The 14,449-nt window shown below is 36.2% G+C and overlaps 1 protein-coding gene across 1 annotated transcript; it reads right to left on the bottom strand.

The window, feature by feature from the left end:
- Nucleotides 1–338: 338 nt before the first annotated feature.
- Nucleotides 339–5,304, bottom strand: IL2 (interleukin 2). Its single transcript, XM_067734664.1, has 4 exons — nt 5,158–5,304; nt 5,005–5,064; nt 2,235–2,381; nt 339–449 (listed from the first exon to the last, which is right to left on the bottom strand). Exons 1-4 carry the CDS (start codon nt 5,302–5,304, stop codon nt 339–341), a joined length of 465 nt encoding a protein of 154 aa, XP_067590765.1.
- Nucleotides 5,305–14,449: the final 9,145 nt, after the last annotated feature.

Here is a 14,449-nt window from a genome sequence, read left to right as displayed (position 1 = left end):
AGTTTACATGAGTAATTCAGAAATATTTTAGTGCTCACTCTGTGCTATTCCCAGAATAACAAATATCTGGGCTTGTTTTTATTAAATAATTTTATTAACTGACCTACATAGACATTGTCTTTAACAATTCAACATAAAAATAAATACTTTAGGATAAATTAAGTGAATTTTTTAGAGCCCGTAGGGCTTACAAAAAGAATCTTAAAAGATCCATATTTATCATCTGAAGACTAATAGTTACAAAAGGTAGAAAAGCATACATCAAAAAATAAATATACATTTTAAATATTTAAATAAATAGAAAGCCTGATACATTTAAAATGGGAGGCACTTAATTATCAAGTCATTGTTGAGTAGATGCTTTGACAAAAGGTAATCCATTTGTTCAGAAGTTCTACAGCGGTTACTGTCTCATCATCATATTCACATGTGAATCTTGTTTCAGATCCCTGTAAAAGAAAACATTTTAATTTTGTTTTAGTTCAGGGTAGTTTACCTTATATATAATATTTTCAGTTGAAGTCTTATAGACTTATGGCCTTTATTTTCAAGTATGTTAAACATATTAACCATTCACATTCTCTTGAAATGATCAAAATGATGTGCCAAAGTTATATGTTATGATACCCAGTGATAGTGACATAAAAACGGAAATTTTCCTCATTTGTTAATTGTCACTCTTAATGAACACAATGTTTTTCCTGAATTTTGTACAATAAACATTTTAAAACAATTTTAGACAAATACTTCATTAAGTGCTGCATGCAGAATTAAAGTTGTTAAACCTCTTTCCTCTCGAATTATATCTGTATCTAAATATAGGTTACATGTATATAGTGATAAGCACATTATACTTTCTTCATTTCTAAACCTTAAATCTCCTATTAGTCTGCTTGAGTGAATCTCCTCATATTTTCCCCAAAGCAAGATGGAACCAGCCCAGAGTAAGTTAGGATAAGCTTTGGGGGGAAATTTGTATGAAGAACGTTTTCAAAAATACTCATAACGAATCCCACCCCACCTCAGTGCAGATAAATTTCCCAATTTTTAGAAATCTAAACATTAGAAATTCTGTGGACTGACTTTTTAGAAATTAACCTCCTCTGCTGATAGGAACTGTTTCAACTCTGCCTCTGGCTGACAAGCTAAGAAGAAAATATTTTGATATATAGTGAGATTGAAAGGGGGGACTTTTTCAAATTTGAAGTAATTCCTATCCTGAAAACATAAATCAAGTGAGATAAAGTATTCCCTTTAAACAAACTATTGCAGTATTATATACCCTCTTACATATAGTTATTTAAATATTATAACTTCTTGGGGGCTTAGATTTTTTAAAGTATCTTGCTTTTTCGATTTTCATGTAATTTTTTATTAATTTTGCATCTAGAATTTAGAATCAGTTTTTCTGATGTTTGTCAAGAATTTTAGAGCAAAATTATTGACATAGATGGTAAACTGAGTCCATCAATGGGTAGATGACATTGATCTCAATGTATTTTTTAAATTAAATAGAGACTGTCTACTAATAAAGTGACTCTTATTTGGAAACAACTAGAGTTACATACTTTTAGAAAGTTGGTTCTACTGTAATTAAAATTATGCTGTTTATTTAGAATATCTATTAATTCATGAATTTTGTACTTTGGCAGATGGATGAGAAAAGAGAGCCATGAATTCCTCACATCACCCAAGTTCCTTGTATGTTTCATGCTTCCTATGCATTTAAAAATACTTGAGGTCCTGAAAGTGAGTATTACTTCTAAATAAAAAGTTAATTATCTGGTCCATTGGCCATTTTACTGGTTGCCATTTTTTTTTTTTAGACAAATCTCTCAGTTCTTCCACCAGATGATAGGAAAATCTCATTTAAAAAGTCTTTCAGGTAATCAGAATTAGCTATTCTGGAAAATTATCTGAAGGAATTAAAAAATATATAATGAAACCTGTCTGCTTTCTGTGAAATTCAATTCAGTGTCTTCTTCCACTCCCAATTTTGTGTTCATGTGAGGGGTGACAGAGTGCAGCGGTGGGGGCTTGTCCCTGAATGGATGGTAGGTGGAAGCCCTCTAGCTTACACTTCCCAGCTCCACCTAATATAAAAATGAGTTATGTTCACAGTGGACTTAAAATGCATGAGTACTTCACAAACACCAAAAATGTTATACCATGTTAAAACACCCTTCCATTTATTTTATTTCCAGGAGAGCAAATAAGGTAAGGTAATATCTTACCTTTAGTGTCAAAACTATTCTGTTGATATTGTCCATTAAATCCTTGATATCTATCGAGTTCTGGGTTTTGCTTTGAGCAACATTTAGCACATCCTCCAGAGGTTTGAGTTCTTCTGCTAGACACTGAAGATGTTTCAATTCTGTAGCCTTGAATAATAATAAAAGTAATTATCAGGTCAATTTGCCCTGACTAAAGGTCAGAATCAGAAATTAATATCAAAATGTATTAACAGAGGCAGTATATAGTTTTTACCATTCTCTGTTTTCATCATTGCTATAAAGATGGACCAACATTATAAGACTGGAAAAATGAGAGTTCAGCTGCCCATAGTTAGCATTAACTGTTAGTTAACAAATAATGAGTCATTAATTTCAGCTTAATTTGACTTTGAAAAAAAGTCAACATTTCTGCACCCAAATGTAAATCACCAATATAGGTTGAATTCTTTTCCAGTCTGCAGAGAAATTATTAGAATCAGAGTGGTCATAATGTGGAAGTATAGGATCACATTCTCCGATTCTAATATTTAATAATCTAAGAGTTGAGAATCATAGAATGTTAGGGACAGAGGGAGCTCTTGGATGCCATCTGTCACAGTTCCAACACTTTATGGATTAGTTAGTTGTAGTTATTTAGTAATGGGTCAGTATAGCAAGGCACATATAACTACATCTTAATTTTTTACTTTTCTATAATAAGTACATTAAGATACATTTTTTTTTTTTTTTTTTTTTTGCGGTACACGGGCCTCTCACTGCTGTGGCCTCTCCTGTTGCGGAGCACAGGCTCCGGACGCGCAGGCTCAGCGGCCATGGCTCACGGGCCCAGCCGCTCCGCGGCATGTGGGATCTTCCCGGGCCGGGGCACGAACCCGTGTCCTCTGCATTAGCAGGCGGACTCTCAACCACTGCGCCACCAGGGAAGCCCTAAGATATATTTTTAAAAATGATTTGTCCAAATCAAATAAAAGCTTACAATATTTGAAGGATTTTTGGATGGGCCTCCTAATTTAGACATATACACATACAAATACACACACACAACACACTTCTGTATATAATGATAATATTTCATACTTCTGTGGTACATTATAATTTCAAAGTGTTTTGTCCTGAAGAAGCCCAAGTCTCACAGCCACCTTTTGTGATAGGTAATGCAGTGTGTTATCTCCATATTACAAATAAGGAAACTAAATCTCAGAATTTCAATGTCTTCCCCAAGGCCATATGACTAGGTGGAGCCAGGATTAAACTTCAGTTCTTTTTCTTTATAACATTAACATAACAACCTTTGAATTAAATGTTTTTATAGCTCTCTAAATTCTTTTGCAAACATGAATGGTTGTAAAATGAACAAATGAATGGCGTTTATCACATCACTTTTAGTTTCAAATAGATTTTGCAGTTGTCATTTAGAAACTGCTAGATTTCAAAGAATTCTACCACCCTCTAAATTATGCACATAATCTGGTGTTATCTTTTTAACACTTTTTAAAGGGAGAGGTAGGAATACACCACATACATTTTATGACATTTTCATCTAATGCCCTTTCAACTTGCTACTATAAATTCTACAAGTTCAGGGCTTAAGTTTTTGGCATGAGCAAATTGGAGCTCTTTCCTTCAAAAAACAGTCTAGTGTCTTTACGCTGCTGGAGGTAAGAGTTACGTGACTCTGATTAAGTTGGAGGAGCATCTCTAAGTTATCTCCTTTTTATCTTTTAAAGGGGTAGTTTGATGTATAATTTCCTCAAATTTATAAGAAGTGGGTCAGTGTGATTGCATTCATTACCCTTAAATCCCATTTTTTTTCTGGGCTGTTCACCCAGGGACAAGCTCTTCTTAGCATCAGATTTTGCCCATTATCTGTTGACTGCTACGGCGACTAGGAAATTTTACATGACTAGCGTAGCTCTAGGAGCTTAGATGATGCTTAGCTAACTGTCTGAATCCCCAAACGACCAAATGAAGCTTTTAGTCTTGGCATGTAAGTCATATAGCATCAGAAGTCTCTAGGTCTATTGACATGAAAGATGTGTAAGTCCAAAATTTTACTTTACACTCTCCAGGAAGAATTTTGTCTTTATTATTACTTCTAATAGCTAATGCTTATATGGTGTTTACCATATGCCAGATACTGTTCTGAGTACTTTACATTTACTCCTTAATCCTCACAAAACTATATGAAGTATATACAATTATCATTTACATAAGTAAGTAAGAAACTGAATCACAAAGAGAGTAACTTGCCCAAGGTTACAAAAGATTGGACATGGCAGAGCTGAGATTTCAGTTTAAATAATCTGCCCTAGAATCTGTGCTACGGATTACTGCTATGCTGCATCTCGAAGATGGATCCTTAAGATTCTTTCCTAAAACAGTAAAGGATTTATTTTAAAGTGGGCCCTCTGATATCAGTTTTGCTAATTTGAGTGGTAAAGTGATATGATCAAGTATCTCTAGAGTTTTATATTTTTAAATAAAACAGTAGGTCAACACAATCTTTTTTAAAACTGTCTGAGCAATAAAGAGAATATTCTTCTTTTCTTCCCATTCCCTCTACCCCCAAACACACATAAGTACGTATAAAGAAAATATTGGCAAAGCCATTTTTCAGAGGCCCATTAGCAAACTTGGTTTTTTTCAAAAAGATGCTGAGGTTACTAATTCTTCTCCTCAGATGAAGTGCTGTTAATCTAGGTAGTTTGTAAATTTTCACATTACTTTCAATTCTATTAAAATGTAAATGAATGTAGAAAGTTGTACTTACCTTCTTGGGCATGTAAAATTTAAATGTGAGCATCCTGAAGAGCTTGAGGTTCTCATAGTTCTGAGAAAGCATAACAGATTGTTATTAAAAAAAAGAAACTCCACTTAGACAAATTAAATGTAATAATTTGAGTAAGAAAGGGAATAAACTTACATTAATTTCCTTCAAAAGCAAATGTAAATCCTGCAGCAATGACTGCACTTGTTTCTTTGTGTTCTCTGTAGAGCTTGAAGTAGGTGCACCGTTTGCCACGAGTGCAAGAGTTAGTGCAATGCAAGACAAGAGTTGCATCTTGTACATTGTGGCAGGAGTTGAGGTTACTGTGAGTAGTGATTAGAGAGGCTGATAGGAAGCTCTTGAACAAGAGAATTTATACTGTTAATTCTGGAAAAATATGATGGGGGTGTCAAAATGTTTTACATATTACACATACTTTCAAAGATTCTACCTGTGTGGCAAAAAGCATTACCTTTATTTTTCCTCTTCTGATGACTCTTTGGAATTTCTTTAAACCCCCATAAACTGACTGAATGGATGTAGGTGAAATCCCTCTTGGTTACATTAGCCCACACTTAGGTGGCAGTTCTAATTCATACAACTAACGCCTTCTGTGTGAAACAGTTTTTCCTCCCTCTTTCTTTAAGGGGGTGGGGATACAAAAGAGTCTCATGAAAAATTTCTCTTTGTCATAAAACTATGTGGAACACCATGTTGTGGTGGACAAGAGCAAGAATAAATAGTTGAAAAGAATAAATTTTTAGATTTGTTGATTAAACAGGAAGAATATTGGTTTCCTGTTTCAGGATGGCTTTACCTTTTTATCTCCACGATGACTGAGCTAATGCATACAACATGCTAGATTACTTCTTATACAATCAGCTAGAGAGGTATTAAAATTAGAATACATAAAATACTGAGCTTGAGGCACTGTTTTATGCTGTTTTAATTTTAACATGTTTCTTGTATCTGTTTAAATCTCTTAATGTCTGTTGTACTTTTTTTTTTTTTTTTTTTTTTTTAGTGGTACGTTGTTTAACAAACATGCTCAGAAAAGGGTTTGCATACAAGGACACTACTAATGCTAATGGGGGTTGTTTTTGGTCATTTGTTTTACAGATTTATTTTTGCTCCTTTATTCTTTTTGATGGGCATCAAGGGGATATAGTGAGAGTTGGAATGTTGCCAGAATCAAGGATGCTTTATCTTCCTCTCAGTCTCTCAGGGACCACCTGAGCTATTAGATCTTTCTCCCTCTTCATGTCCATTTCATTTCTTTCTCTCTCTCTGTTGAACAGATTGCTTATATTTCTTTAAATATAAGGCAGAAAATGAGCATAACAATAGGGATCCCCAAGTTTATTTGTTTATAGGAAGCTCACTAACTGGAATTTCTGGATACCATTCGTTCACTCTTTAGGAGAAAGATGATGTGACTAGCTCGTGGTGATCCAATACTGGCCTAATTATTGTGGCTGGGGGTGCAAAAGGCAGGGTAATAAGCAGTCCAGGAGGCCATGGTGAGCCACGGAACATGTGTGTGTGTGTGTGTGTGTGTGTGTGTGTGTGTGTGTGTCTTGTGGAGTGAGAGCAGTCCTCAGAGCAGGGGTATTTGGGCTCAGTTATTCCAACATGACTCTTAAAATACAGAAGCCAGAACTCAATCAATAGAAGTTACCAGGAGGGGTATCCATTACAATTCTTGGAACACCTTTATGAAAAAATTAAGTACTGCAAAAAACTTGTGACAAACAAATACTCAGAAAAGGGTTTGCATCCAAGGGTATTGATGCCAGTTTTATAATAGACTTTATGTGTGCCATATATAAACCAGTCCACAAGTTTCTAGTTTATATGTTTTCACTCTTTAATAGATTTAGATTTAGCTTCTAAAGCACCTGTGACACTATGAGTATAACAATAATAGTTATTAAATAACATCAGATCAGTATTTTTGTAGTCATTATATCAGGTAGGATACTTAGGATTGTGTTCGTTTGTCCTCAATGTAATGCACTGACTGCCTGAATGATGGTACAGATATATACTGCTAATTTAAACTGAGGAAATCCTTCTTCAAAGACATTTCTTGTAACTTCTCCGTTCTTACTACCTTATTCATTTCTTGTCTGTTCTTTAAACAGATATTTATCTAGCACCTATGATGCTGTCAGGCATATAGAAAGGAAATGCGCAGGCGCACCGTCTAGTTTAAGCCTTACCTGTGAAGTGATGGTACCATTTTGTAGATTAGACAACTGAAGATCAGAGATGTTAAATAATTTGTTCTAGGTTATTTAGCCTTTACTACCAGTTTAGGGCAGAACAAGGATTTGAAACCAGAATAATCTTACTCCAAAGCCCACACTCTTACCATTTGTGTTCTTTCTCAAACAACCTGATGTGTAATAGAGCAGTCATACACAGACAGGTGTAATCCCAGGTAATAGGTGATTGCTGCCTCAAGAAAAGTGAATATGAAGAATTTTGAAGAAGAAACATGACTTTAAACCGAATTTTGACAACATGGTTAAAATGTAGATATGTAAATTTAGGATTAAGATGAGGGTGGATAGGCAGGAAAGGTTACACATTCTTTGAGCATAATTTACTTTTTTTTTTTTCTTTTGGTCACATTGAGAGGCATGCGGGATCTTAATTCCCTGACCAGGGATTGAACCCGTGTCCCCTGCGGTGGAAGCACAGAGTCTTAACCACTGGACTGCCAGGGAAGTCCAGGTTACACATTCTAAGGAACACTTAATTGTATATAAAAAGAACAGAGAGGGCTTCCCTGGTGGCGCAGTGGTTGAGAGTCCGCCTGCCGATGCAGGGGACACGGGTTCGTGCCCTGGTCCGGGAAGATCCCACATGCCGCGGAGCGGCTGGGCCAGTGAGCCATGGCCGCTGAGCCTGCGCATCCAGAGCCTGTGCTCCGCAACGGGAGAGGCCACAGCAGTGAGAGGCCTGCGTACCGCAAAAAAAAAAAAAAAGAGAGAAATGTTTCAGTACTTTTTATCTATGCATTAGGCAATATTCAGAAGAATATAAAACATCTTCCTAAAATTTAAAAATAAGAGTTACAGTTCCTCAACGGAAAAAAAGTAAAGAAAAAGCCAGGTTAGAGACAATAATTTTTTCTTTTAGAAAAGATTAGAGACCAATGATGATGACCTTTTCCTTTTTTTTTTTTCCCTAATAAAATGCAGAATGTCTCTCTGTACCTTTCAAATCAAAACCACAAATTTAGCATCAGTTATAAGGGAAAGGCTATTTGGTAATCTGTGTGTCAACTTTATTACACTTGTTTCACTTCTCTAAAGACTTCAGTGTCTCATCCCAGCATCATCAGCTCAGGCCTTTACCCTTCCAGGATGGAAAAATTCACACCCACACATTTTTCTGTGTGGGGCTTTTCCAGTGAGGCCTGTGATGTGCTCATAGTCTTGATATTTATATTTCTCCGGCTATTTCCATGAGAGAGTGGGTCAGTATATGGCTACATTGACGGGACCCTGTGGAAAATTGAATTCCTAGGCCCCTGGCTTGTCCTTATTGTGTAACAGGCATCATTATGGAAGTTGGCCTTATAACTTCTTTCTTGAAATGCTTGGGAAGAAAGCTACGGCAATCGTATGCTGTGGCAAACTTTCACTTTTTAACACGTCTGACACATCAGCGGACTTCTTCGGCTATAGTGGTTATAGAGTCAGTAGTAGACTGCTAACTACCGCATGTGTCACACCCCCTGCTTCCCCTTTGAAAATAAACTTTACTGTTCAATTAGAAGCTCTTTTAGTTGCTTAGCATTGTTTGTGAGTCTGCCTGTTAGACTCAGGAATAGCCCAAGTTGCTAAAGCTGCCTCCCAGGGAGGTTGGTCAGTCAGTTGCCTAATCATCCATCCATCAAAGCTAACTTTCAGGGACTCCACCTCCTGCAAGAATTTCTTCTTTCTGAGCCTGTTTCACAGCTCTGTAAAACTTTAATTTGATCTGGAGCTTGATGCCTGTATTAATGCATCTCTTGTCGGTCTCTCTGAAGGCCTCTTGGTTTTTCAAGATACCGTTCTCTCCTTTTGAAGTTAGGACATATTGTTGGATCATCTCCATACCACCTAGAGAACATTTCACTAGGAGCTCTGTGTTTCCTGTGAAAATCCAGATTTCCTCAGGCATAGGTTGGTGCCCATTGTTTGTCCTTATTAGACCTGTGGTCCGCCTTAATGTGATACCGCTTCTGTAAATCTGTCTGTTCATCACAGTTAAGTCTCGTTTGTGTGTGCCCTTCTTCTGTGTGGTAAATTTTAATGATGTTCATAACCTTTTGGAATGGAAGAATTATTTCCTTGGTACTTTTAATTTTGCAAAGTGTTTTCAAATTCATTATCTAATTGAGTCACATTTTGCTGATAAGAAATTTGATGTTTTTAGAGGTTTAAGTGACTTACCCAAGATCCCATTCTTAAATTAGTGGTGAAGTTAGAGCAAAAACCCAAGGCTTCCTTGTCTCTAATCTTATGTATTTCCTGTGCTAAATAGTGATGCCAAATTCTAGGCCCATTATGCTACATAGAAAAAGATGAATTGTGCCCATTTTCCATCTCACTCATTCTCTCAGTGATAGCTGATGAATCAAGTGAGGCATCATCCACCATCCACCTTCACTTAACCAACACCTTGTCTGAGCAACTTTAGGATTTCTAAGAATTTAGAGCAGCTGAATCCATACAGTAGCTATGGAAGCTGGGGTTTGCTCATGTTTTTTAATCTCTTTCTGGGGTCTTTTAAAAGCACTGGAACATTTGATGTTTCCTGACACTTCTCCCATATCTAAAGTAAGAAAATGATTGTATTCAATGTGGATTTAAGCTGCATTGTCCTTTTAGGAGTGCAGTGTTCTAAGGCTGACATGGGGGTATCACACAAGGCAATTGTCTGCATTTGTCAACCAGGAGACAGCTTATTACTTAAATGTGATGAGAATTGGGGGTATCTTCACAACCTTTGGAAATAATTTTTTGTGTAAATATATGACCCCTATGACAAGTCACACAGCAGTTACTAGAGGTAGAACATGACAGTCTTCTGATGGTAATAGTAATAGATTTGTAAAGCACTTCAAGTTCATAAAGGACTTTCACATCCATTTATCTCATTTCACAGTAAAATAGTTAAGGAAAGAAATTTTCTGGCTGCATGTATTTCATGAAGACCTTTATTTTCTTTGTACATTAAGATTAAACCTTGCAACTTACAAATGAATATTAGCTTTCTCCTCTGTGGAGATAAATGCCTTCATTAAAATCATTGTAAAAATAAAATCATTTACATTTAAGTTCTCTGTTAACTATTGGTTCTTTCCTCTTCTACAGAAGCTTTGGATGTATCATTGACAGTATATTGTTCCATCATTCCTAATGTTGAAAGATAAACTTAGGCATACTAAAAATTTTGAGAGTTTGAGCAAAAGTCAATTCGAATCAGGCAGCATCCAATCTAGCAGATAGAAGGGAACTCTGGGGAGCTGTACAAAATGAAAATAGCCAGAAGGGAATGAGAGCAAGGAAGTTATACTAGGCAAAAAAGTGGATTAGTTACTGCAAGGTTGCTTTCCTTTAGGGGATTGCAGGGGTCTATCAGGCAGATTACCTAATTTATGCTGATTAGGCAATTCCTGATGGGAATATCTGGGAGAGCCAAAACTGTAATTAAGTCTTGGTTTAGTGATGTGGGACTTAGCATAAACGATTCCATTTTGGGCCTGTTGTATTGTTTTTAACACTAACTAATATATTTTTTAAAGATTATAGCCTGATTTTTTGTTTAAAAATTGTAACATGATCTAATTACAAAATAATACATATTCATTATAGAAAATTTGGAAAATAAAAGGAAACTGAAAAAAATTAAAAATCAACTGTAATCTTACCAGGTAGATATAACTATTGTTATCACATACTGGTATTTATGTCCATCTAATCTTTTTTCTGTGGTATGGTTTTACATGCTTATTTCTCTTAATCATGTGTTATAAATATCTCGCATATTAAGTATTCTAAAACATTTTTATTCTGTTGTGTGACTATTTTATTATTGGAATTTACATTAATTACAAACATTCACAATTATGAATAGTGCTGTAATTCACTAAGCTCTTTTGTACGTAAATATTTGTGCAAATTTCTGATTTTCCTTTTAGGATAAAATCCTAGAATGGGAATTACTGTGTCAAAGTGTATGAATATTTTAAGGCTTTTGATACTTATTCAGAAAGTTCTTAACAATTTACCACTCCTTATCAGTGGTATAAGCCTATATTTCTGTACCAATTACATAGTTTCCATATTATCAAATAAGGGTGGATCAAGAGGGAGAAAGGAGCGGGAATGGTGAAATGTATGCCAGTTGGAGGTTATACTAATACATTCAGTTCCATATTTGGAATTGGGAATCAGGTGGACCTGAGTGCCAGTCGTCTTTATCACTCACTGGCTGTGTGACCTTGAACAAATTTCTTATCCTCTCTGAGCCTGTTTTTTCATTTCTAAAATGACAATATGGACCTAAGTGGACTCTTGAGTGAATGACAAAATATCATAAATGAAAGCACACAACACTAATCTGATAACTTTGAATGAATGAGTAGTCCCATGACCTGTTTCTGGTATGCTACACCCTCTCCCTTTTCTAGTAAGATATTTCTTTAAATGATGGCATTTGCTTTGCAAACTGTTTTGATATCATCCAGGTTTATCAATCTGCCTAATATGAAGGTTGAAAAAGAAAGAGGTAGAAATTTTTACCGTTCCAGCAAAGCCCAGATTAAACTCAGGTAAAATCTAATTAACCAAATACTTTTTCATCATTCTGTAGGGTTACTAGAGGTAAAGTATAACATAGATATTATTCCATAATATATCAGTCCCGTCTAAAGAGATCTCTGTCCATTGTAGAGGAGGAACATTTTTCCTTTATCCTTCTAGGTGCTCTGCTGAGACACCCCCCACCCTGTAATAAAAGACAGATTAATAGGAGAAAAATAAGCAATTGTAAGTACATACGTATGTACCTACAGGAGCACTATAAAGATCTGAGCCTCAGAAGGCAGCCAGATGATTGAGGCTTAGATACCATCCTGAGCCAAGGAACCGGATAGGGGTCTGGGGCTTCAAAGGGGGGAAGGCGTTTCTTGGGAAGGTGAAAAGAGGAAATGTTTGGTAAGCAAAGGTTGCCCTGCCATGCAGATAAGTCTCTCAAGTTAGAAAGTTATATTTGGAAATAAAGTGGGTTAAAAAAAATAAAAACAGATAAACGAACAGTCAAAAAAAAGTTATCTTTGGTAAGAGCTTTCTTCCTGGTACAGACCCCTCTCTAAAGTAAATTTCCTTTATAATTGTAGATCTCTCTTACAAAAGGGTAACTTCTACTCTGTTTTCAGAGATGCTCCTGTGTCTGTAGTTTCTCAAAATAATCAATTAAAAATAATTCTTACGGCCAAAAGGGTGTATTTTGGGGTGAAATATTCTGCTACCTTCATCATCAAAATTGACCTATCCTGATCTGAGTTGAAAAGCAGCCTCATTCCTCTAAAACAACCAAAACTCTGAAAGTTAATTTTCAAAAGTCGTCTGATGTGCTGAATTATTAACAGTGTCTGCTTGGAGTGCTGTACTGAGAATAATTTGTTCTCAGTGGAGAAGTGCGCAGGGATATTTAGTCTGCAGTGGGCTCTGGAATGTGGAGTCACGGCCTGTATGCCAAGTTTTTAACATTTGTGCTCCATGCTCATGCTTTCTTTAGGCCCAGTTCTAGCCAGCTTTTTTGTTTTCAAGAGCAGGTTAGATTAGAAACAATTGTGGGAATCAGGCTGCCCACAGAAGAAATGATCGCTGACAGTTTAAAAGGATGAGGCATAGGAGGTAACTATAAATACAGAAAACAAGTATTAAAAATGAAGGAAATATGGGGACCAAAGAAAAGCACAGCCTTCTGAAACCTTAGTATGTGATCCAGTAGCCCCCATGCACCCCAATAACCCTGTATGATAGCAGAATATAATGACTGATATTCACAGTGATAACCTGCCTCTTCAAAAAATGTTGAAATTATGTTTTGCCTTGTTAAAATCTGCTTTGTTTAGGAAGTCAGAGTATATGTAATATTTTTAGGAAAGATTTCCATTACAAATGTTTAAGATAGAAACAAATTTGATATTTTAGCAAAAGCAAATGAGAGCATGTCTTCACATGTCTGCAGATCAAATTTTAAAAATTATTATAGAAGACAGTAATGCTAGAGAAGAGGAGGGAGTCAAACAAATCAACACTGTATCAGGCCTCACTCATGCAAATCATAGAGAATGGAAGGAGGAGCCAGCCTCTGTAAATAAGATGCATCTGTATCTTCTGTTACAGGGAACAAAAGGAAAGCTTTCACACCACCTCATGGTTACTTGGCTTTTTATACTGGTAGAGATTCTAGAAGTAGTTACTTAGGTGGCTGATTTTAGAGTCAAGCTTGCCTCATATAATTTTTTATTTTTTAAATTTATTTATTTTATTATTTATTTATTTTTGGCTGCCTTGGGTCTTTGTCGTTGCGCGCAGGCTTTCTCTAGTTGCAGCAAGCGGGGGCTGCTCTTCATTGTGGTGCGCGGGCTTCTCATTGCCGTGTCTTCTCTTGTTGCGGAGCACGGACTCTTGCCACGGGGGCTTCAGGAGTTGTGGCTCGCAGGCTCTAGGTTGCAGGCTCAGTAGTTGTGGCTCACGGGCTTAGTTGCTCTGCGGCATCTTCCCAGACCAGGGATCGAACCCGTGTCCCCTGCATTGGCAGGAGGATCCTTAACCACTCTGCCACCAGGGAAGTCCCCATTTAACTTTCTAAAATTTATGAATATGTAATTTATTCTTAATTCTCTATCTTTGACAATATTAGGCAAATAATTCTGGGCTACTCACCAAATGATATTAGGATTCTGGTAGAATTCATTTCACCTCTTAAGCCAAATGTTGTTTATAGATTAACCCACATAGACTTCTCTGTGTGTGTGTGTGTGTGTGTGTGTGTGTGTGTGTGTGTGTGTGTACTTGTATGTATGTATACATATAGACATATATCTGTATTTATTTCCTATTAAGAATTCAGGCAAACTTTATCCATGGGGTAAGAATGTATTATGGAACTTACAGGCACTGGCAAATCTCTGGGGTGTTTTAATCTGATTCATAAATTGTGAGGCATAATTATCACCAATAGTCGAGGTTATTTTAACCTAGGAGGAAAATCTTGTTTGTTGACAATCATTATGTTAGCCCTTGCTCACAAATATGAGGAAGCTTCTAACTATACTGAAGGCACAGTCATTGAGAATATTTATATTAATAACACTTTTCCTGTGCAAATTAACCTGGAGAAATTGAGATTCCCCCCTCCTCTCTCTCACTTTTTA

The sequence above is a fragment of the Pseudorca crassidens genome, chromosome 4, assembly GCF_039906515.1.
Source record: "Pseudorca crassidens isolate mPseCra1 chromosome 4, mPseCra1.hap1, whole genome shotgun sequence".
Lineage (NCBI taxonomy): Eukaryota > Metazoa > Chordata > Mammalia > Artiodactyla > Delphinidae > Pseudorca > Pseudorca crassidens.
Note: the sequence above shows the minus strand (reverse complement) of the source record. Positions and strands in the feature narration are given on the sequence as shown.

What these genes read in the sequence shown, in the direction of transcription:
- IL2 (XM_067734664.1), bottom strand. Translation starts at nt 5,304, where the DNA reads ATGTACAAGATGCAACTCTTGTCTTGCATTGCACTAACTCTTGCACTC. An exon ending in TGCTTTTGAAGGAAATTAAT is followed by an intron (nt 5,065 to 5,157) that starts GTAAGTTTATTC and finishes ATGCTTTCTCAG; the next exon opens with AACTATGAGAACCTCAAGCT. An exon ending in GAATAGTTTTGACACTAAAG is followed by an intron (nt 450 to 2,234) that starts GTAAGATATTAC and finishes TTTCTTTTACAG; the next exon opens with GGATCTGAAACAAGATTCAC.